Consider the following 25,327-nt stretch of genomic DNA (forward strand, 5'->3'; position numbering starts at 1 on the left):
AGTTATTCAGAAAGACTTACTTTGAACAGAAAGTGTAGTCTTCGCTTGGGCTCCTGTGTTCAATGTGGAAAAGCACACGTATTCACCGCTGTCATTACAAGACATATTTGCAATGATAAGCCTCATTAATAGTGTATCTTCATCACGAGAACCGAATACTGAATATTCAGTTAGCGTGGAGCAATTTCCAGGCAGTGCGCCGTTAAGTTCACAAACCAGATCGCCAATGCTTCGTTTTATTATAGCTGTATCTTGGGCATTATTGTAGATTCCATTCAGGCAATACTCAACTATCTTTTCTTTACCCACAATTACGGAAGCCCTGGATGGACATTTTTCGTTACTTGTTACGAGTTATTTGTTATTACTTATTAGTTATTACTTATTTGTTATGAGCTACTGTCTTACGCCGCGCTCGGCCTTTTTGATCATCGACACTCAAGACGTAGGACGTGAGTTTTCATTTATATTGTGAAGGTGTTTGTAGGTTAGTGTAGCTTAATTAAAATATAGTTTTCAGGTTATACATTTTAAATAATACTCAGTTTTGTGTCCAGTAGGGATAAATATATATTTACACTGAACAAGTTCCACTCTTTTCTGATATATTTCGCCTAAATAGGCTTTTTCAAATTTTGTTTTAACAAATTAACTACATTTGTTTTATATTTCTTAACAAAAACAATTATATAATGACGTCAAAAAACAAAAGAACAGGAAATGACGTCATGACGTTAAAACGGCAGTGACGCTATTTAGCGCCAGAAACACATGAGTGTAAAATTCACTGTAACAGTAATATTAATGATAATGAAAATATAAATATTCCTATAATGAGATAATAAATAATAAATTAATTATGAAAACATAGATAATAATTATAATAATAATAATAATAATGACCAACAATAATAATAATAATAATAATACAAGTAATAAATATAAATAATAATAATTATATCAATAATTGCATTAAAAATGTAATTAATATAGTATAATGACAAGTATCATTATTATAAAAATACATATATTTTATTACTTGCAAACAATACAACAAATGATAAAAGTAATTAAATTAATAAAAACTGAATTTATTTTAATAATAAATCAATTATCAAAATAATAACTATACTACTGCTTAAAACGATAATACATGTTTGTGTTACAATACTAATTATTATAACTATTTTATTTACAATAACTATATTACAAATAATAATATACTAGTAATAATAACAATACTACCAAACTTCATTATCATTCAACTTATCATCATCATCATCATCTTCCTCAACACTATCATCATCATCAACATCATCACTATAATCATCATCATCATCATAATCTAACTATATCATCACATTTATTATAATTATGAAGACTTTAAAATAGTTATCATCTTATTATTATTGACAATTGAACTTTTTTTATTAATTGAATATTGTTTTTGTGATAAAATACACGCATCAGCCTCTGACGTTTAATTTCACTGTCTATATTGTTGCCATAATATTTCGGAGGTTGATTTCGTATTCAGTTGATTTCGTATTCGTATTTCGTATTCATTTGAAATAAGTGAGGAAAATGAAATTGGGAATATGAAATTGGGAAAATGTCCGAAAGATAGCAAACAAATACAAAAATTACTAGATCGAGCTTTGAAATCAGCTTGCTTCTGCAGTAGCCACCGTTTTAATATTTTCATTTGAGTGTGACTCTGGTCCTTCTGTTTGTAGTTTATTTATCATCGGCTAGTAAAATTCTGGAAAATGGGTCTAGGCCACTGGCTAAACGAACTCATTAATATTTACTGTATAATTGCCTTACTCAAGTGTTGGATCATGGTTACTTGTATGCAGTTTCTATGTACGCTCAAGATGTTTAAAATGTGAAGATGTTTAAATGTGATGCATGTTTATTTTCAGACATTTCCACATAGTTGAGTGCAAGCGTATACAAGAGGCAGTGTTTGACACTCACTATTCCGAGTCAGGAGTTATTTGGACTCCCTTCTTCTAAAATTTAGGAGTCCGACCATACTTCAGGAAGTCCAAAAATTTGACCCTTTTTATATACCTTATCTTTCGACTTGTTAATTGTTTATTGTTAAATTATCTTTTATGTTTGGTTTCAGATCGAAGTTAAAAGTGAATGCTGTTCAAAATGTTTGTCATTTGTTATCACAGGTTACAACATTATTTAACAAATGACAGCGATATGAAAGTTAATTAGTGTAAGTTTTAGAAAATACTATTTTCTATTATGCATTTATATATATGCTTGCTTGTTGTTCCTCGGAGTTGGGTGTAAGAGTCAATTGCATTATTCATTTAAACCATACTATTTAACATTATATAACAAAGCAAACAAACGGCAACAAAGCCCCTGAAATTATCAATTGATATAGACATTGGGTTATTTATTCACAGTCGTTCCCATCTTCAGTGCCTTAGGCACATTGTGCATTGTGTAAACAATTAGGGTTTTGTGATTATTTTTATAGTGATTAGAGACTGTTCAGCGAAAGTTAGATTTTTTTAGAGAAGATATCCGAGAAAAAAAGACCAAGATCGGGTTGATTTATAGTTCGATAGTTTCCCCTATAATTATTCGCAAATGCTGCGACAAGGAACCAAAATAAATAATTTCTTATTGTTTTGTTTTGTCGATTATTGTGTTTAAGCAGAATGATGAGTGGAGTATTTGTCGGATGTCAAAAGTGCAGACATTCTGATCTCGCGAAACGGGATTTTTCATAATTGAATTGGAACGGACTTCCGTGTTGTTAGTTTTGACCCCAGACACATAATTTGAGAGAACTTATAAGAAGAAAAGAGGAAATCTATTTTAAAGGGATCTTTTCACGCTTTGGTAAATTGACAAAATTGAAAAAAGTTGTTTCAGATTCGTAAGTTTTCGTTTTAGTTATGATATTTGTGAGGAAACAGTAATACTGAACATTAACCATGCTCTAATATAGCCATTATATGCATCTTTTGACGATTTTAAAACCTAAAAATTATAAAGCGTTGCAACGCGAAACGATTAAATAATTTGGAGAGTTCTTTTTTTGTCGTTAAATTTTGTGAAACTACGAAGATTGCTTATATAACGTATAAAATACGTCATGTAATCGGCGAAATAGCTCAGTAGGCTAAAGCGTTTTTACTTCAGGACTCTGGCAGGACTCCAGGGGTCACTGGTTCGAAACCTGCTCCGGGCAATGTTCTTTTCCTTTTTTTATTTTTTTTTCTTGATTTTTTACTGGAGCTTTTTTGATCCAATGTTTACATTTATCAATATAAAGCATTTAATGAATAAGTTAAAAAAATGCCAAAATCTGTGAAAAGGCCCCTTTAAGTTACACGCCAAGTATCAAACCCTTGACACTTGCGGTTTCAAATATGACGATTTTCGAAGTCATCGATATTTACTATACTAGTCGTTATAAATAATTTTAGTTCCGGACTGTGTAAGTCTACACGTAAATAAATGTCTTCATTCTTGGGCGTGGCAGGTTTTTACCCAACGGACGGTTTTTAAACAAAACTTGGTGGAGGACAACAATAGAATGATACATGCCACAAACCAAATTTTTTGATCTTGCGGTTTCAGAGAAGACATTTTAAAAGTGTTTTCTCCATACATATAGAGCAAGTAACCATCAGGGAGGGGAAAATTGTAACCCCAGGCGATTATTTAAAAACACTTTAAAACTTCGGAAGAGCCGAACGATCAACAACAATGACTTCAATAAAATTCCTCCCTAAACAACTTTACCTTAAGTCTTATATTGGAACGGACGGATACAATTGCGAATTTCAATGATGATTTGTAAAACATTGGACTTCTAGATTGTTCACAAAGTTCCACAACACCCACATCTGGAAAACGCCTTAGCCCAATGACACTCATGTGTTTCAGTCGACCTCAACCGTTTTCAAACTCAGCAGATGAACCATTAGATAACGCGTTCTGAGCAAGTTAGATAAACATGTAGCTTCCGGAATGTTCAGACAATTTTCACATAATTTCACATAGCAATCTAGTATTTGAACGCAGTTTTGTAATTTACCCAACAGTCATTTAGACCGATCTTCTCATAAAGTTTCGTGAATATTGGAAATAAATACAATCTCTGGTATTAACAATGTACATTTTGACAACAGACAATGCAGGAACGATGATTAACAATAGGCAAAATGTCATCCCACAAGCTTACTGTAAGCAGTTGTGTTCATTCTATCTATTAAGGACTCTTGCTAGGTACATCTGTCTAAGCTATGCCAGAGTTTTGTGAAAATGGTTTTTATTCAACAATTTTTCAATAGACTGGGGTCCTTTACGTTCATGTAGTTTGACAAAAACGGGTAAACGGAATTACGTTTTTGTGTGTGCCTACATACAATATAAAAGGACAATAAAAGTATTTTCATCATAATAATACATTAATAAGTATACGCAATTCATCTTCTGAAAACAAAATTGTTGACCAGACAGCGTTTTCATAGGACAAAAGAAAAATTCAAGTGCGTAGTTACAATGATGGTAGTGTAGTAGTTTTGTCTAAGCTCAATACATCAATAGGTTTTGAATGGACACTTCACTTTCAATAGACCAGCTGTCTATAATCTTCCTTGTTAAGAAGAACTCTTACGCTTCTCACGTATTGGTTGAAGTGCGCGGTAATTACTTGGTATTAAAAACTGCCTTGTGCAAAATGTACAATGAGAATATTAAATTATTACAATTTTAATGTGACCATAAACAAACGCAGCTTAAAGATTTTATAGACGGTGTTCGACTATTCTTAGTAAGATGTCATTTGTGAAGGCATTCTGATTTTTTCGAAACGAATAAGTAAACGAAGGGATTTTTTTATAATTCAAAGATGATTTTGAAGGAGTCAAACCGACTTCCTTGACACAAATTTAAGAGTCCGAGTTTCATTTTAAGGAGTGTAGAACTACCGGACTCCCGTTAGTGTCAAACACTGTCGGATAGTCACAACGCGATTGGACAAAAGATGTCTGCTCCACGCGAACAAAGGTCGGACACAACATTAACGGTAAGGCTTTATTATTTGAAATGTTACTTATTAATCTGTTGACCATCGCCATATAATACAGCCTTTCTGCATTATCGTGAAATACTACTAATGTTATATCAATCTTACGCCTTACAGTGTATTGTTTATGTTCAGCAACGTCAAATATTCCACACTCGCTTAATGGCGCACTTGGCGTTATACATCGCAAGGCTGACGCTCAAGGTCACGTCCAACGCTAAATATCGCAAAACAAACTGCCGCATTGACGCATTAGCCGTACTAATGTCGCCAAATTTTAATGCCGCTATGTGTCCCAACAACAACTGTAAATGTCGAATTCATTAAAAATAAGTATTTTGCAGTATATCTGTCATAATTTAAACCCCCGCTTTTCCCGGTAAAGTTTTCCAGTGTGAACCGGAGTGTACCCAAAGTCATTTTTTTTACAAACTGTGTAGCCGACCTGTATATTTTTGTTTTATATTGAATATTAAAGCCATGGCGTTGAGATCTTAGACATGTTGATTTTTAAAGGTTTTCAAAAAGGGATCTAGGGATATATTTTATGAAAATTTTTTGTGGAATACCTATAAAAGATGCTACATACCAAATACGAAAGACCTGTGATTTGCGCTTTTAGATATGACGATTTTACAGGGTTTTATATATACACGAAAACTGAAAACTGGTGAATCTAATCGCGTGACCAGTTTTGACATTTTGGGACATAATTTGAAAACACTATTTCAGGGCTTTTAGATGATGCTAAACACTAAGCATTAAATCCTTTAACCTTTAAGGTTTTGAAAATGAGACTTTAAAGACATTCCATACATTTGAATAAGTGTATATTTAAGCGGTAATCTTCGGGGCTGAGCTCTTTTTTGCTCTTGGAGCATAATTTTAATAAGCTTTGAAGATGCTACACAACTATGGTACAAACAAAATATTAAACATTAACACCATGGGGTTTCAGATGAGATTGTTTAGTTAAAAACACTTCAAAAGGCCGCATGGCTTAAGAAATCAACGGACCAAAACGAATTTAGGAGATTTCTTATTTATATAAAGTTGACAAATGGACACACGGACAAGTCATTGACGAACACGGTATCTCATAGCTCACCATGAGCACAGTGTGCTCAGGAGAGGTAAAACCTATGTCAAAAGAACTCCATTGATTAAAATGATTCATTAGCAAAGTGTCTTTAAAATAAATAAAGATGTTCTTGCTTTGTGTACAGTAGTTTTAAATAAAGCCTTTTCAGTTAGGCACATAAATATAAATGCATTGAGCGGATGCATTACCATCAACTACATTGAAAAATGAACACGTACTGTATTAATTTTCAAGACAGAATATTAAAAATTATACGCTGGACGGGAGATACCAATAGGTGCAATGGAATGACCTCTTAAATAATTTAACTACCGTCTAGTGGGTCTTATGTAAGAACGTATCAAAGGGTATGATGTAAATACATGAAATAACTTAAATGTATTTTTTACTAAAGATATAGTTGTGTGACATCGTAACAATATCACAACGTTTATAATCGACATAATAGACATAAATATTTTCACATTGTTTGCAAACATCTTCCAACTTAGTTCGGCTATTATTTTTTGTTTGTTCCAATCGATTATACAATGTGGAATTCATTCGATTGTTGTTGGCAAATTATCATGTTTTAATGTATTATTTCTTGTACACCGCAGTTTTACATGATACATGTATACAGATGATGGTAGAATTCACATTAAGCACCAGTCATTCTTACCAATTTTCTGCTTTCATCGAACCATTGTTTTTATCCTTTTAAAAAAACAGTGTCTTATAAAGTATTATTTTTACTGTGTTTATCTTTCAGAGACAAGAAATATGTAACGTTGACAACGATATGCAATCCAGGTACATGAACACATACATTTGTGAGATATTGTATAAATTGACATCTTTTATATACCATACATTTGGCGGTGTATCGTATCCACATATGTATATTTGAATGTTGGTATGGTTAAATATATTAAATCTTGGATATGCACATATTTATTTATAGATATACTCATACATTGTTTATAATTGGCCAATTTAAATTATAAGATTTCTTAACAGTCCTTATACCTGTTGCTTAACTGTTTTAGCGGCGTTAAGGTATTCTCAGATTTAAGATCTGCAGCGAAGGAAATCTTTCTCCGGATGCAGGTAACTCAACAAATGAATCCGAATAAGTAAAATTTCTCTTTAATTTGAGAAAAAGCTTGTTGACAAATTATGGAATATCGACTATCAAATTATTTAGTTCAACGAGTTTACAGAACGTTTAACTTTGAATATAACTGATATCAACATATTTTAAAGACTAGGAAACAACATTATAGAGAACAGGAATTGTCCGGATTTGTCTTGTTTGAAGTTATCTCTTTTCAAGGTTAGGCATCATAATCAGTCTGTTTCCTTAACCTGTTCTGGTAAAGGTTCCATTCAAACTATTTAGTAACATCGAATATACTGATTATGCTGTATCCCACTGTGTTATAAACAAATTCGCACGTCTGCTGTCATGTCTTTTCTATATCCTTTCTTAGGATCCAAATGATATGCGTTCGCTTGAGGAAAAAACAGCGAAATTTCAGTTATCCTTGAGACAAGCGGAAAAGATGTTCGAAGATCAGGATATTTATGTCCGACGTCTGTTGGACAGAAGCTGTGTTCTGGAAGCAGCTCTTAATGCTAGCGAGGTAGATAGACACATATGTACGAACAACAACTTTTATTTTAGCTCGTCAAAATTATCCCGACACTTATCGTTGTTCATGAACCGTTTAAAAATCGTGACGACTAATATTTTAGTTTCCGTATCAAGATCGCTCAAATTAACTTCGCTACGGCTATTGTTTCATCAAATTTGTGTAACAAGTACATTAACAAAAAGTGTGTTATTTATTCATTTAATATTTAACTCACGAATTTTTGTTTCGACTGCATCCAAAGACCAATGCTTGTTGAGGAGCTCTTGATTGCGTTTCCTTAGTACAACCACAACTTGCGATATTTAGGGGGAGATTACGTGAGTAAGGATCGAACCCGGGACCTCCAGGTCGCTATGCGGACACCGCATGCACTACACAACGGCAATATTATGCCTTTCATATCAATTTGGACGACTACTAAAATGAAATTTTAAAATTTATCACGTTTGCTTCCGTTAATTCGAGGATGCATGTGCGGGAAGATTGGCGTCTCCTTTATTCTATCCCTTTTCTATCAACAGCAAATAATGGCTATATATGTTGCACTTGTTTCAGGATAAAAGAATTCAAATGGAACCGGGCTTATATGAAGAGCGAATGAGGGAATGTGAAATGTTAAAATCTCGAATATCCACAGACCATTCTAGGTTAGTTCTCCAATCAGTATCGGCTTTTATATATAAAAACATGATAGGCTGGTTATATCATGAAATGGCGGGAAATCGATAGTTTCCTGTGTTTAACAAAAATACATGCTGGCGTTGATTTTTTAATTTTTTGTTTATGTAAATGATTTATACATCAGTTATTAGCTAAATGATTCATTGATAACTTCTGAAATAACTAAAGTTTTTAATTATACTATATTTTTGATACGCGATATCTTAAAACGAAATATGGTGATTTTAAACTTTATTATGTTACATAACTCGTTTAAATTTAAATTTATAAATAAGAACTTACAATCATTTAAAAAAATACATACCCAGTTAAACAAACTTCATTTGACGCCTATTAATAAAATGTGCAACATACTAGTAGAGGAAAATGATTGCGCTTGTAATTTAATGACATCTTTCTAAGAGGAAAAACCTTTTCCCTATTTTTGTCCGACCAAGCTTTTGGTCAAGGCTCACCAAACTCAACTTCCTCATGTTTTAGTTCCAATTATTTAAACTGTAAAATGATCTTCAACAAATTAAAGTAGAATTTGAAAGTATGCATTACATGTATTTCTTAAAGGGATCTTTTCACGGTTTGGTAAATTGACAAAATTGAAAAAAAATGTTTCAGATTCGCAAATTTTCGGTTTAGTTATGATATTTGTGAGAAAGCAGTATTACTGAACATTTGCCATGGTCTAATATAGCCATTATATGCATCTTTTGACGATTTAAAAACCTAAAAATTATAAAGCGTTGCAACGCGAAACGATTGAATAATTTGGAGAGTTCTGTTGTTGTCGTTTAAATTCGTGAAACTACGAAGATTATATAACGTATAAAATACACGTCTTATTTAAGCTTGGCAGAATAGCTCAGTTGGCTAATGCGTTTTTACTTCAAGATTCCGGAGATCACTGGTTCGAGCCCTGCTACGGGCTACTTTTTTTCCTTTTTTAAATTTTATTTTTGATTTTTTACTGGAGCTTTTAAAATTTAATGTTTACATTTATCAATATAAAGCATTTAATGACAAACTTCAAAACATGCCAAAATCTGTGAAAAGGCCCCTTTAATATACGCGGTTAATTTTCAATATAAAAAGTTTTCATTTAACGAAAACTTTGAGTTTTCCTATTGTAAGTACAATTGAATTACATTTATAAGTTAAATGTATCCTATCGAGTTGCTAAAATAAGCAAAACCATTTGCATAAGAGTCTGATTGAACATTGGTGCAGATGCAACGTATGATCAAAATCTTTTTCTATGTTCATGGTGGTTATTATTGATTTCAGGGAACTTCTGCCGAAAGCAAAATCATTAGAAGACATGAGAAAGATCTGTGTGAAAAACGAGGAAACTTTTTTGAAGGATTGGGACCTCCTACAACAATCATTAGAAGATATGAGAAATATCTGTGTAAAAAACGAAGAAACTTTTGTGAAGGAAATGGACCTCCTACAAAAAGAGATAGCACGCAGAGAAGAAGATATTAAAAAACTAAATTTGTCATTACAGTACGTTGAGTCAAACTAATAATAAAGTGTAATGCCTTTTCTTTTTACATAAAAGTACAGCATTTGTCTTGTTAATCAACAGTTTGAAACAGTTTGAAATGTTTTGAAAGAGTTATGTCTTCAATTTTATGTTATATTTGATGATGGTGATGATGATGATGATGATGATGATGATGATGATGATGATGATGATGATGATGATGATGATGATGATGATGATGATGATGATGATGATGATTGATGATGTTGATGATGATGATGATGATATGATGATGATGATGATGATGATGATGATGATGATGATGATGATGATGATGATGATGATGATGATGATGATGATGATGATGATGATGATGATGATGATGATGATGATGATGATGATGATGATGATGATGCTGATGATGATGATGATGATGATCTGCTGCTGCTGATGCTGATGCTGATGCTGCTGCTGATGATGCTGATGATGATGATGATGCTGATGATGCTGATGATGCTGATGATGATGATGATGACGCTGATGCTGGTGCTGAGGAGGAGGAGGAGGAGGAAAGAAGAAGACAGAAGTAGAAGGAGAAGAAGAAGAGGAAGCAGAAGAAGAAGGATAATAATAATAATTATTATTATTATTATTATCATTATCCTCATAACGCATTTTAATTATAACCATAATAATTACTAATATTTGTGTTAAATATTCTTTACATTTCTAGGTCCGTGAAGTCTTGCAGTAAAGAGGACAGAAACAAATGGCAACGACAGTAAATATCGCATTAAAATACTGTATTAATATCATAACGCTTTAAAATTTTGGCATTATCATAAATAAACAATTGCTTGAATATTTCTTGTCACAGTTGTTTAAATCGCGAAATGTGATGGTTTAGCTCTATATTGCATTATTATATTAGACATTTTAAACAAATAATAGTCTTATGAACATTACCATATTGGAACGATTTACGGTTAAATTAATATTTAAAAGTTTTTTATCTGCACGTGATGCATGTAATTTATTATCAAATTTATACAGAATTGAAGCACAAGATGAACACATTATCATCCTGAAGAAGAAGATAAAAATACTGCAAAACAGAGTGAAGTAAGATTTCGTAATATCTTCTCTATTTACAACAAACTGATTCGCTTTTGTATCGAACCCGAATTTTCTAAAAATTAATACACAACGTTTTAACCTGCAATACACGAAAACATATGAATACAATACTCCCCAACTGTTGTATCATTGCAGCACATTGAACGAAACTGTCAAGGAACTGAGACGTAAGTCTGCTGTGACCTTAGGCGTTAGAAGTGAACCCAGGTTTGTTCCTTCTTTTGTTTCAAACGTTCTCTATTGGAATCGCTGTTGCATTACAAAAAAGAGATTCTCATCAAAGTTTGAATTTAGCCATTTAAACCTAACTTATATTCTAACATGTATATTTATAAAGTATAGTTTTCATACATTTCGACATTAACTCAGTTATAATGTTTACCGAAAAAGAATTACCTTAGAATGTTTATATTACACAATAATTCAATTTATGTTTAATGGAAAATAGCTAAATCATACAACGCGATACCCTCTCGCTTGACTCAGCTGATTAGCAAGGTAAAGGTTAACACAATTATGGTACAAACAATGGATATTATGGTGTCAGCAATATGTCGATTAACAACATGGGTGTACATTTTTTCCGCCATCAGTATATATTAACTATTGATAGTCATGCTAAAGATGATACAATAAAAAAAAGCTTAAGTTGCCTGTGCATTGAAGCGCAGCCAGTGAATTAATTAAATTAACTGCTTATATTTGATTATAAGTAAGAAACCCAAACGTATCTACGTATAAAGGGATTAACATACCACATATAGAGTTTTTGTCAAACATAAGTAATTTGGAATTTTTAGCGTGATTCGTGACAGTTAGTGAGTTAGAACCTTTACAAATGTCTGTAACCTTTTAAGAGTTCAAACGTTAAGCATAGGTCTGCATCCTAAATCGAACTATAAGATGTAGAACGACAAAAACAATGAACAACATTTTAAGCGAATAGATAATTTTGTATAATAAACGTATATATATTTATAAACAGAATGAACTCGCATCACACTCAAGTACATACAAATCTATGACATTTTTCCCCACATGAAAATAGATAATTGTTTATGCTTGATAAGTATTGACAACTATCGAAAAGGTTTTGTTGCGTTTTCAGTCACCAACTTGAGCAGTTGATTGAAAAAGACGCGCAATTGAAACAAGAATATGATGAGATTCAAAAAGAACTTGACAAGCTGTTGAGCGGTCATCAGGTGAATATGACGGTAAATATTTAAAATGTGTTATGTTCCAACAGCTAATTAGTAAATTGCAATAGTTTTCCATTCAATAATGCTTTGTACCTGCATTATAGCTTTCTCTTGTTTAATAATGTGAAAACGTTTAATTAACTTTAAAAGGATTCTTTTGTAACTTTAATACGAAATAATTGACTCCTATCTTTTAATCATGAACCGTTCCAAAAAGCGGCGATGCATAGCCATAAGCTTTTAATATGCAACATTATAAAATAATTTGTGTCAACTATGATAATGATATTTACCCAAAAGCATACATGTAACATACACAAGCTACAATTAACTGATGTCATATATGTTCTCATATCAAGGTATCAGACATATGATTAATAAAAGACCACATAGATACCAGACCTTATACAAGTAATCATATCATATTCGTTCAAGTCACGGCTCACTAGTCATACATAAGGTCTCTAGTATAATTTGTGTTTCAGTGAAGTTCATATACTTGTCGCTTTTTTTTTTCAACATTTCGATATAATGAGTGCTATAGTTGGTAGTGCATTATTCAATCTGAACATACTTATTGCTGTAATATAACTATTGCTTAATAAATAAGATCAACTACTATTAAAACTATAAGTACCCTTAAATGAGCTCAAAGGGTTCATCTAAAGTTTTTGTTTGAAGCAGATAAAGAAAACATCAAAATCATCCATGCTGACTTCTGTCAATAACAACACGTTTTACTCCTTGTACCAGTATAGTCTTGAACAATTATATCCCAGCTCAGATCACTTAAGTATCTGAGAGTCAATTTAGGCCAGCAATTCTGGGCCTTGATGTTCCCCACGTAAATTTTAATAAAGGAAAATCAATTCCTGTTTCAAAATGCAGATTTCTTTCTTAAACGATCAAAGTATTCTTAACAGGTACACTTTCTTAGTCGTTTGTGTGCCCCCCTCCCCCCCCCCCCCTAAAACATATGTGGCAATTAATACTGTTTTTGCATGACTGTGATCTATGGTGGTATTGGAAAACAATATAAGTATTTAAGCGTTATACTTGAAACTTGAAACTTATTTATTTGATTAAACGCCTATTTTTATGCGCGCATATTCAATGGCGTTGTACATGTAAATATGACATAAAATTCATAAAAGGTACGAGGTAAAAAGCTGACACCATATAAATATAGGCAGTAACTAAAATCTGATAAACACTTTAAAATAACCAAACTAAATAAATAAAACAAAACACTACTTAAATTAAGTAAAAAAAATCAATAAGTAGATAAATAAATAATGAATTTATTAGTGAGTGCATTGATTGTGGGGTTTAACACACATTAAATGAGCACATTAAAACGTTTATACAATTTAAAACAGTGTGTCAAACTTCCTAAAATAAAATGTCTTCAGGTTTCTTTTGAACAAATCCAATGTTTCTGACTGCCTGATCGCTAATGGAATAGTGTTCCAGATTCTTGGGCCAGCAGTCCGGAAAGCCCTATACACACTTATCCGTTACATATAGCTCTATCGTTTTTGAGAAGTGCAGGATTAATTTTATAGTGATAACATATGTCACATAATCGGTGTAACACAATAACGAACACAAGTCCATTTCAAGTTTTATTGCGATTTATTTTTGTTTTGTTTTAAACTCTAACATTTTCCAATATCCGTAAAATATCCTGAACAAGATCTTTGCGGCGGCCTAACGGCCCGCGACAAGTAGTAACTGGGACCTATCTGGTCGGTTGTCTAACGTGAACTGATCCCCCTACTGAAATGCATATATTAATATACATTGAAAAACTTAATCGTGACGTGTGCAATTTCCGACGGAAGCATGTGCACAATCGCGTGTCTAAAGGTCACGACGTAATATGACATATGCAACGACCGTATATGAACGGTAGACTGTCATTTACATGAAATTGTACAACAATTAATGGGCTTCACACGCCTTCCCAAGAGATGACTAATTAGTGTAACAAGCAATTGGCACTTACTTGGTGTAATCTCCTCGTCTAGTAACACGTAATATATATGATGTATATATGTTTATTTTATGCTGTCCGGTGGTTTATAGAGAAAAATCAGTGAAATAAAATTGGTATTCCACAGTTTTAAACACTTACAGTGAAAAATAACAGTGAAAAATATATCGATATTTTTCACTGTTTTACTGTGAAATGACGTCATTTTTTGGACGAAATGACGTTATTAATCCAGCGAAATAATACAGTTAAACTCATTAACAATGTAAATGAACGGTGAAAAAAGCATAAAATAAAAAGAAAATGTGTTGGATTCGATGGAATATCGATTTTATTTCACTCGTGATCATAGAAAAAATATATTTTCACTCGTGGCTTCGCCACTCGTGAAAATATTGTTTTCTATGATCACTCGAGAAATAAAATCGATATTCCACCGAATCCAACAAATATCCTCTATATATCTATTTAGGTAGACACGATATTAACTTGATGCATACGAAACTAAAGTAACTATCCTTAGAAATCTATCTTATGCACTATGTGAAGCATATATTTAAATTCATTGCTATCGCGTAGTGCATATTATTTGAAATTGTATAATTTGGCTCAAATTTGATATCATGATTTAAATTAATATAAATATTAAGATATGACCGGCATCTTTATTAAAATGTTAATATATCTAACAGATCAATATTTAACCTAGTTCGAAGCAATTGATTATATTTATGAAATATTTGCAGAAAGTATTTTGATTAAAATTTCATTTTACTTAAATTAATGCTGCATAATCATTAATTATTTTAGTTGTAGTCAATAGACTGTAGGGGGCTGGATTAGATCATTGAACGCAATACTTGGCATTTTGTATTGAATTCAACATCAGCTTCTAGCATGTGTAGTTGTAACATAACCCGTAATCTTGAGTGCCTATATTATTTACAGGACTCTCCAACAACCAGAGGACTCTCTACTTTGTCAACAGACAAGTTTGAAAACGACGAGGTTACGCTTCGTAAACACAGTAAGTGAGCTAATCGTGCGGTTTCTACCGAAAATGTCACTCCACTGACAACAAAAGAGAGGATTTTGCAAGTATTAAATCGCGTTTCCGGTGAGCTATTATACGATGACTTTTTTTCAGATATTTTAAAAGTTAGTCAGTGGTTTCCATAATCCTCGTGATGTTTTGTACTTTATGTTATCTCATAATCCTAGAAATATTAATGGCACAATGGTATTGTATATTCATAGGAGGTATTGGGGATTTTTTCTTACATAAATCTGGAGCTTGTATGGCCTTATTTGCACAATCCTAAGGTAAAAAATAACTTCATGCTGTCATGTCCTAGATATATAAGGCAGTTTATTTGAGACATAAGGGTCTTCATGTTATTGTTTTCACACACACACACACACACGCACACACGCACACACGCACACACATATATACACATATATATACACATATATACACATATATATATATATATATATATGATAATATACATACATAATATACATACATTTCAAAAAGCAAATATTAACATGTGGTTGATTTATGAAAGGGCATATAAAGTGTGAACAACATGATTCAAAGAAATAAATTAAGTGTATGTTTCAGTTAGGGAAAATATTTACACATATAAACATACATAAGTGAGTTTTATTGATGTATTTGGTTACAAGTTTATCTAGATGATCTTTAGGCCAAGTTCGACCATTGGCCGTGCGGGCCAAAAACTAGGTTTTAAACATTCAACATGATGTCTGCTCTCTATTTCAAGTAGTAACCATTATGGGTTTTTTCTGCAGTTGACAAGAAGATACGTGCATTCATGTTATTTGCATGCAAAATGCGATGTATATCTCAAAAGCATTTACACAGTTAATGCTTTTATGTAGTGACACAGTTACAGTTGGGGGCATCCGTGTCGTGTGGACACTTTTCTTGTTTCAAATTTTATGAAAATCCTGTGAAATCTTATTAGATATAGGCTGATATGGGATCAACAACTTGGTCACTAAGCCAATTTAAAGAAAAGTCTGTGAACACTCTAGAAACCACATTTTTCGTCCAATCTTTATTAAACTGGGACATTTGTCAAGTTGATATCTTGGTAAATGCCAAACGAGGGTTTAAATACTAGGTCACTTTGTCAAATCAAAGAAAAAGCTTCTAAATACTCTGGAAACCATATGTGTTGCTTCATCTCAATGACACTTCGTGACCCAGACATGGCGAAAGCCCGTCGGCCCGTCGGACATTGCCGATGAACAATTAAAAAGGCTAATGTTGAAATGCAAGATCGTCGGACTTACTGTCCGGTTACTTTTGCTTTCAAAAATTGTTACCCACTTGCAGTTTTTAGAACAACATTATTTCGTGGTTACCGAATTATGATATTTCCGAATATAAAAAGTTCATTTTCGCCGAATTTCGTAAGTCAGTAGTACATTCAGAGCTACAGATAAAATGCGTATTTGCGTAAATACGCAATAAAAATAGGTCGATACGCATTTTTTCAAAAGCTGTGCGTACCGGGACGCAAAACAAATCGCCGATACCCAATTCGAGCCGTCTTCTATGCGTAATGAAAAATCCTGTTTTGTTTAGGCCGTTTTGACTCGAGTCTTAATCGAATAGCGCTTGCTTATTTGGCAAAGTATTTACCAAGCGTTTAGATGATAACACATGCGAGTCAAACAAAATGGCGTCTTAAGGCAGAAGAAAATTATGGAAAAAAATCACTTCACAATACCATGTGCAGCCAATGTGCTTCTGCATTCCGTTCCTACATTTCATCAAATGTACATGTAATTATTAACCCTGGATTACCGATGGATGATGCATGTTACCGGGTGACCTGAAACCAACGAACATGACCTCCGCGAGTCGGATGTGTCGCAAAGAACGAATATTTCTTGCATTTCAGACCGGGTTATCTGCCGTTTTCACCAGTGCTAGAAAACCCCATCTTACATTCCGCTGTTGTAATAATACTCTTCAGTCTTGCGCGTTAAATAACGTTATTTATGTATTCATAAATATTCTTATGACGTCACATATCGCACGTTTATGACATCAAATGAACATTTATGAATGAATGCGTGTTTGAACAATATGCAAGAAAAGCAAGCAAACACTATTTGCGGTACATACCAGGAAAATCTAGCTCTCGGGAGAGCCTCGTTACCGCCTTAAACAGTATCCCTCGAGCAAGATTTACCTGGTATGTACCTTAAGCCAGTGTAAGATTTTTATAATATTTGTCAACAGGTATGATCTTTCAGGTGAAGATGCATTTGAACTGAAGCTAACGGTGTTTCAGAAGTTGAACTTAATTAACAAGTTGAACAAAATTAAAATGAACATTATAGGTAGATTAACAGTTCTTGACAGTGCACTTCTTACCAAAAAAATCTGCCATATAACAAGACTTTATCAAGCAATATGGTCACCTACCGGTGAAACTTCACCTTTTCAGCAATATTTCTAGTCTATTTGTTGCCATAGCAACCAGAATTCTTGACGTAGGAACACAATAAAATGAATCTCCATATTGCCATCTATCCATGTTTCAAGTTGCATGAAAAAATATGAATAACTTTTTAAGTTATCGCAGGATCCACCATTTTCAGCAATATTTCTATTTGTTGCCATAACAACTAGAATTCATGACTTAGGAACACAATGAAATGACGTGCATAATCTCCATATTGCCATCTGTCCATGTTTCAGGTTTCATGTAAATAAATGAAGAAATGTTTAAGTTATCGCAGGATACAGACAAGTGTGACAGACTCACACACAGAGCGCAAACCATTAAGTCGCCTCCGGTTTCAAGTACATAGCTTGCACAGTAAAAGAAATATGGCCTTAACAATAGTAAAGTAAATTAAGGACAATAACCTAAATTATATGAGAACCAGAGTTCCAGTCATTGTGCACTGTTCTTCTTCTCAATAACATCTGTTCACATAATGAAGTTTCAAATTTAAAGATCTTATAATATAGGAGAAATAGCCCGGACAAATATAAACTATGAAAATTAACAAAGGGAAATAAATTAAAAAAAAACAAGAGCGATTAGTTATCACATGTGTCGCTTGTCATTGCATAAAGTTTGAAGTCGATACCTTCAATACAATAGAAGTTATGCTCCGGAAATGCTCCGATTTTTAAACGAAGGAAGATAACTCAAAACAGAGACAACTCAAACATGGGACAACCCAGAGTTATGGCTTCTTGTTACAGCGCTTTCCCTCAATGAACTGTATCACTGTATAAAGTTTGAGGTCGATACCTTCAATACTAAAGGAGTTTTGCTCCGGAGACGATTTGTGACGGACAGAGAGACGGACGACGGAGAAGTGTCCAAGCGACTTTGTAGTGACAAGAAAAATAGGTGCGGAGTAACATCTTTTGCATACTTTACTTTCTCTCAATGATATCTATCTAAATTTCTAGTTTCAAGTCTCTAGCTTTTATAGTATATAGGAGAAGAACCTGATAAAAATCAAGTATAAACATTAAAAAGGGCAATAACTAAAATAATAACAGGTGCAGAGTAACATTTTATGCATACTGCACTATATCTAAAAAAATGTTCATTTATGAAGTTTCAAGTCTCTAGCTTCTATAGTATAAAAGAAATAGGGCAATAACATTTCGCCTTTAGCCTGTCGAAACACGAGGCTTTTCAGGAACATAACACTAACTTCTCCCTTCTCCAAACTCTATTATGAACATCACATTGCTTTTTGTCCTGTGCATTGCCTGTTTCATCATATTGTATTGAAAATTGACTCTTTGATACGTGTACCTTTTCACAATACCCCTTCTAAGGACCAAGACCATCTGACATTAGATATGACACCTTATATTTGCTCATTGTGCATTGTTCAAAAAATGATCCAGACAACATCGCCTTCAACAGGTTGCTTATTCCATCACATTAAGGAATATCCTTCTAATGCCACTTTCATTGCCCATAATGCCTCTGCTTTTGCTGTTTGATCGTTAATTTATAAAGGCTTTAGAAAGACAGTATGCCCCTTCCTTTCAGTATCACTGCCTTCTTGTTGACTGCCTCCTTATACAGGTGAATTAAATAGCTGTTTCTGGCCTTTATCTTTGCGTACTTATACCAACTTCTTATGTTTTGATCCATCTGCATGGCCCAGTAACTGAAACAGGCCAGAATTTGAAAATGATATGCTGTAACAACACACAAAGCAATACACAGCAAAGCAGTTCCCTTCTGCCTCACACAATTTTGGCAGGGGATCTAACACCATTTTGACAGGGGATCGTGATTATTGTCTATCTTTTCTAGCCAAGCAAATATTTCTAGGAAAATAAACCATTAATGCATACCTATAGCCAACCCAAATATATTTAAAACACTATGAATACATGTATACATATCCAGGTGATATTAAATTAACAAAACCAAACAATTATTTTGCCTATACAATAATTTTAAGACTCGTCACTGGCAAAACAACTAGGAGAACTAGGAGCTTTTTGTAAAAACTAGGAAAAAGGAAACTTTAAAAAATACTAGGACAAAGTAGGAAAACTAAAAAAAAATAGCAACGCTGGAAAGACTGTGTCCTGAAAAGTCAAAATCAGGTGAAAACCCATATTAAGAAAATTACTTGAGTAATACAACACATTTAATATAATTTCGGTAAAATATTCCACAGTTTATGATACAAAAATCTTTTTTTATGCATACTTTATTCACCGAAGTTGACTATTTTCGTTATTGCACCACAAGAATCAATGTTTACATTTAACCGGTAGTCAACAGTTTGTTACCCAGACATTTTTATCTAGGATGAAATTTCGTGTGAGTTATATCACAATTGTTCCCGGCCTGTAAGCACAGCATTTGTTCCTCGCTAAGACGAAAAATAATTGTGTCGCTCCCACCGCGTATAGATTACAGACTTTACAACGATGCAAACGTTAACTTTTAACATTGCAAGATGTAAATATACGCGCTGGCCAATCAAGACGTATTTACATTCTCACAGTGGAAATTGGTAGTTAAATTTACAACATCGGATTAAGGGCAGGAAAACAACTCGGGTACAGTCTAATATCGACCGGGTACGTTTAAAGATAATTACCGTACCCGGGATACATGTAAGCATACTTAAGAGTACCCGGGGTACATGCAAGTAGTACCCGAGCCGACAATGACCAATCGAGCATAACTAATAAGTAATAACAAATAAGTAATAACACATTACTCATAACAAGTAACAAACTAGAAAAGGCGCGGCAGAGGCCGACGCGTATCCCCACGCCGAATGTTTGACCTAGGTGTGCCCCAGGGTTGGTAATGGGGCCATGCATAGCTGAGATTGACCGTATTGTCATAAGAGAAGTTCATCATCAAATAGAAGTGAATTGGTGTAGAAATGAAGAAGTTATAGTAAAAGGCAATTTTGGGTGGGTGTGGTCTATGTGGGCGGGGCGCCCCAGGGTTGGTAATGGGGCCATGCATTGTTGAGATTGACTGTATTGTCATAAGAGAAGTTCAATATCAATTTGAAGTGAATCGGTGTAGAAATGAAGAAATTATAGTAAAGGATATTTTGGGTGGGTGTGGTCTATGTGGGCGGGGCCCCAGGGTTGGTTATGGGGCCATGCATAGTTGAGATTGACCCTAATGTCATAAGAGAAGTTCAGTATCAATTTGAAGTGAATCCGTGTAGAAATGAAAAAAATATAGTAAATGGAATTTTTTGGTGGGTGTGGCCTATGTGGGCGGGCGCCCCAGGGTTGGGATTGGGGCCATGCATAGTTGAGATTGACCCTAATGTCATAACAAAAGTTCAGTATCAATTTGAAGTGAATCCGTGTAGAAATGAAAAAATTATAGTAAATGGAAATTTTTGGTGGGTGTGGCCTATGTGGGCGGGGCGCCCCAGGGTTGGGAATGGGGCCATGCATAGTTGAGATTGACCGTATTGTCATAAGAGAGGTCCATTATCAATTTGAAGTGAATCGGTGTAGAAATAAAGAAGTAAATGTAAAATAACCTAAAAAAATGAGTGATAATTTCTGACGCGGCCCCACCCCAACCGCTATAACTTTTGACCCAGGGGTCAGATCAAAATTCCAAATAGTGCAGGGTCGCACATATGCTCATAGCTACCATGTGTGTAAGTTTCAAGGTTCTAGTGCTTTTAGTGTAGGAGGAGATAGTGGCCAGGACGGACGGACAGACAGACAGACAGACAGACGGACGGACGGACGGACGGCGGAGATAACCACAATATCCCCACCTTTTTTTCAAAAAGCGTGGGAATAAAAATGTCCCTCCAGGGCTTCCGTAGTACATTGATTTTTATTTGTTTAGCTTTTTGTTACGAAATATTGTACGAAAATTTCGTTGATTTTGAGTAGTAATGGGGCTTTAATATTAAAATCATTTTCAAATAAATCTGGAAAAATTATAATCTACCGCACTTGTTTAACCAGAACGTTTTTATGTTTGCGATTTTTGTAAAATGCAAAATTAGTCTTTCGGAGAATGCTTATAGGCTTTTGCGGCAACCCCCGGATCCGGCTTCGCGAATCAAGATAAATATCAATACATTTTATTCGTTTGGAAGCACAGTTGAACCAGAGGGTTGATCTCCCTAATATCCTATGAAATCATTTTGCAAATCCACATTAAAAATCTTAATACTGAATAATATTTAATGAATATATTCGCAGCATAAATTTGAGTTGTTAGAGGACATTATTAAGTGGTTTGCAAAGTAAATAAATGATAGACAACAAGTGGGATCTTGGAATCAATGACACGAATTGTGTATAACACTTATAGCTCTTGAAAACAAAACACCATCCCAATATATTTCATCGCAAATGAGTATCTGAATAAAACGGAACATAATCTCTTTTCTCATAATTGAAACACTATTCGCTTCGATCATATTGAAGTAAATCACTTAACACAACAATGCAAACCATATGGCATCAATCAACATGACCCATGTAATTATTCACTAAGCGCGTGATTCGTGTGTGCGCATGCTCAAATCGTCAAAACTCGAACTTTGTTCATGAAGCTTACTCAGATGTCACAAACGCACTGTCCTAAAAAGACAAGGGCGGTATTATTTCACATCCTGATAAAGCTACAGTGATGCGGTAAAATCGACAGCAGTTCACAGAATAAATGAAAAACAATCACCCATGTAATACAAAAAAAATTAAGCACATGAAAAATGCTAAGAGATATCAAGTTTTGAAGATGTGTTAACGCTATAATATGTGACCTTTCTTTGCCGTCTTTTTAAAAAGCTATTTTCATATTTTAAAACAAGCTTTGAGGATGTTCTCATGCAATTGGAGAATATAATCAACAATCGACCGTATTTTTATAGCTTTATAGCATTATAAGTACTGCCAGTGAAAAACTGAAATTTCATTATGCGTGAGTCATAATGCTCCGAAAACCAAATTTATTTTTCAAACTAAACTGATTCTGGAAATCTGTGTCGGCTTATTACCGACAATGTTTTGAAAGTTTCGCAATTGGGAACCATATATTAACGCTGTCTAGACCCAAACAATGTAATCTTTGGTCTTGAACCCAACACTGTAACAACATTAACGATAATTTGACAGTACATCTGAAGAAGCTTTTAGAAATGCATAGTGAATTGTATCGACACCTTTTATCGTACAGATGTGAAATTCTCAACAAATACATCGTATATGTCAATTTCTTGTTTACCATATCATTATAATTAAAGGTTGGAGCATGCTAAATAACTTTGATTGCTATATTAAAAACACTCGTAATCAAGTACGCGGAATTGGTAGCATGATTCATACCTCTGTAGAAAAGACGTATTCGACGAACTTTGGTCTATCTGTTTAGAAATTAAGTGCGTATCGTTATCGTTAATTATTAGTACTTGCGATAACAATCAAATCACTTGACTGTCGTATACATACGGAATATTACGCTAGTCAATTGTTCCATGAGTTTGTATCAGCCGAGTGGCTTGTTTGATGACGTATCTCCGCATCTCGTGTCATGCGAAATAGCACAAGTCACGAGACTGATACAAATTCTTCGAACAATTGACTAGCGCAATAAAATCAGGGCTCCCGCTGCCGTTCGCCAAATTCGCCAATGACGAAAATTTAGCGAATTCGGCGAATAAAATAATCGTTTGGCGAAAATGTCCGGCGAACGATTTTTGTCAGGAAAAAAAATGTTCGCCGGATGTTTTCGCCAAATGATTATTTTCTGACAAATGCCATCCCAGATAGTAAACTCTTTCAGCTGTAGACTGTGCTTCAATACATCGCCGTGTTATTGACCCGCAAAATTGATACACAGTCTGCATTAACACCTGTCAGAACCGGATATCGAGACAAAGGAAACTGACTGGTGTGAAAACAAAACAACGAAGTAACTGTACATCTTATTGGCTTAAATAAACAATTACATCTTATTAAAGATTGCTGCCGATTTCAATCAATTTGAGTAAAAGCTGTTAGTGAATTATCAACTTAGTCACACAATGGCACGCGCTGTAACTAAACAAAACATGCCGATACATTTTCCACCAGCGTAATATTCCGAAAGTCGGGGATCTGATCGACAGAAGAGCCGAAAGTTATTTTTATGTGCGGAACTTCACATAAAATAGTACACAAGAAAAATAATATTAATTGTATAAATCTTTAGTAAAACCGTGTAAGAATCAAAATAATTTGTGTACTTTATAGTTTGTTGTTGAATAACCCACGACCGTGAAAATTAGATGCGTGGTATCAAATGCTTCGCTCTCGTGATTTAATCCCTACGCATCAAAACTATCGGCCGTGGGTTATTTGACAACAAACTTTACCGTACACAAATTATTTCTTAATTATTTGGTTGAGTTATGGTCAGTAGCCAACCTACGCACAGACATTTGTTTGGTTCAGCGCATTTGTGTAAGCTATTATCGAGTCGACAACGATTTAAAAACATCGACTTACACAGATTTAAGAATATTGACAACGATGAAAAAAGTCTGATAAAACAGCACACGAAACAACAATGAAATAAAAGTGATAAAACCAGTTGATAAAACTCGTATGTTCCGTTAAAAAAAATGCCTAAGGGAATTTTTCTTGTACATTTATTATACCACCTTCATGAATGGCAAAATCAATGGTATATATTTTAACGTAATTTGTCATGATTTCGGACATAAATATTCGGAAACTTTTTCCCCATTTATATCCAGACCGATTGATGTTGCGGGAAAATATGATCCCTGGTGATTATAGTAATAATCATATTAAAGCTTCGTTTTGCAGTTTCTTCTTTTACACCCCTGTAGCCTAGACTTACAAAAGGCGGTTCCGAATGCTTTGCTAAAACTTTGGCTACAGTTTCTAAAATTTGGCTACAAAAAAATCAATTTGGCTAAAATGTTGGCTACAGAAATTGTTGGGCCAGGGGGAGCCCTGAAAATAGACGAGATGATTTTAACGTTAATGATACTGAAGTAAATTGAATTAGATTAGTAGCCATTAGTTACTCGCCTGTCGCTTGTCATAAAGACATTCAAATGAGGTGTAGTATATTAGTTGCCTCACAACGGGAACTAAATATTAAAGAGGATCATCAAGTCTTTGGAAATGGACCTCTTCTTATATGGCACTTCCTCCACAAGCCAATTCAAAATTTGGCGATACCAATCTTCTACACACGGCAGTGTGGTGGCAAGAGACTTATTCATATATTTGTGTCGTTTCCAACACTAAGTAACTCATGCCAATGATTTAATAAGTCTTGGGAACGAGATACTTTGCTCGTGCAAAAACGTTAGACGTGCATTTGTGTAAGTAAGTCGTGAGAACAACTTAGTAAGTCGTTTTAAGACATAACTGACTCATGGGAACGACTTTGCTACTCGTGACAACAACATAGCTAACTGATTGAAACGATTAAGTAACTCCCTGAAACGATATAAAGAAATCA

The 25,327-nt window shown here is 34.0% G+C and overlaps 3 protein-coding genes across 4 annotated transcripts in view; 2 read left to right on the top strand and 1 right to left on the bottom strand.

The window, feature by feature from the left end:
* The window catches only part of LOC127833219 (uncharacterized), a 1,273,891-nt gene that overhangs the window by 1,173,811 nt on the left and 74,753 nt on the right, over window positions 1-25,327 (bottom strand). The gene's annotated exons all lie outside the window — the stretch shown is intronic.
* The window catches only part of LOC127833222 (uncharacterized), a 491,760-nt gene that overhangs the window by 446,788 nt on the left and 19,645 nt on the right, over window positions 1-25,327 (top strand). The gene's annotated exons all lie outside the window — the stretch shown is intronic.
* Window positions 4,627-25,327, top strand: part of LOC127833228 (cilia- and flagella-associated protein 57-like) — a 28,173-nt gene continuing 7,472 nt past the window's right edge. Inside the window, exons 1-11 of the mRNA XM_052358386.1 lie at window positions 4,627-5,068; window positions 6,922-6,962; window positions 7,199-7,259; window positions 7,643-7,795; window positions 8,363-8,454; window positions 9,767-9,988; window positions 10,702-10,749; window positions 11,022-11,090; window positions 11,241-11,312; window positions 12,214-12,322; window positions 15,252-15,330. Coding sequence (XP_052214346.1) covers window positions 5,027-5,068; window positions 6,922-6,962; window positions 7,199-7,259; window positions 7,643-7,795; window positions 8,363-8,454; window positions 9,767-9,988; window positions 10,702-10,749; window positions 11,022-11,090; window positions 11,241-11,312; window positions 12,214-12,322; window positions 15,252-15,330 — 988 coding nt within the window. The 5' untranslated portion in view covers window positions 4,627-5,026. The remainder of the gene's footprint in view (window positions 5,069-6,921; window positions 6,963-7,198; window positions 7,260-7,642; window positions 7,796-8,362; window positions 8,455-9,766; window positions 9,989-10,701; window positions 10,750-11,021; window positions 11,091-11,240; window positions 11,313-12,213; window positions 12,323-15,251; window positions 15,331-25,327) is intronic.

This window comes from Dreissena polymorpha, chromosome 6 (assembly GCF_020536995.1).
Source record: "Dreissena polymorpha isolate Duluth1 chromosome 6, UMN_Dpol_1.0, whole genome shotgun sequence".
Lineage (NCBI taxonomy): Eukaryota > Metazoa > Mollusca > Bivalvia > Myida > Dreissenidae > Dreissena > Dreissena polymorpha.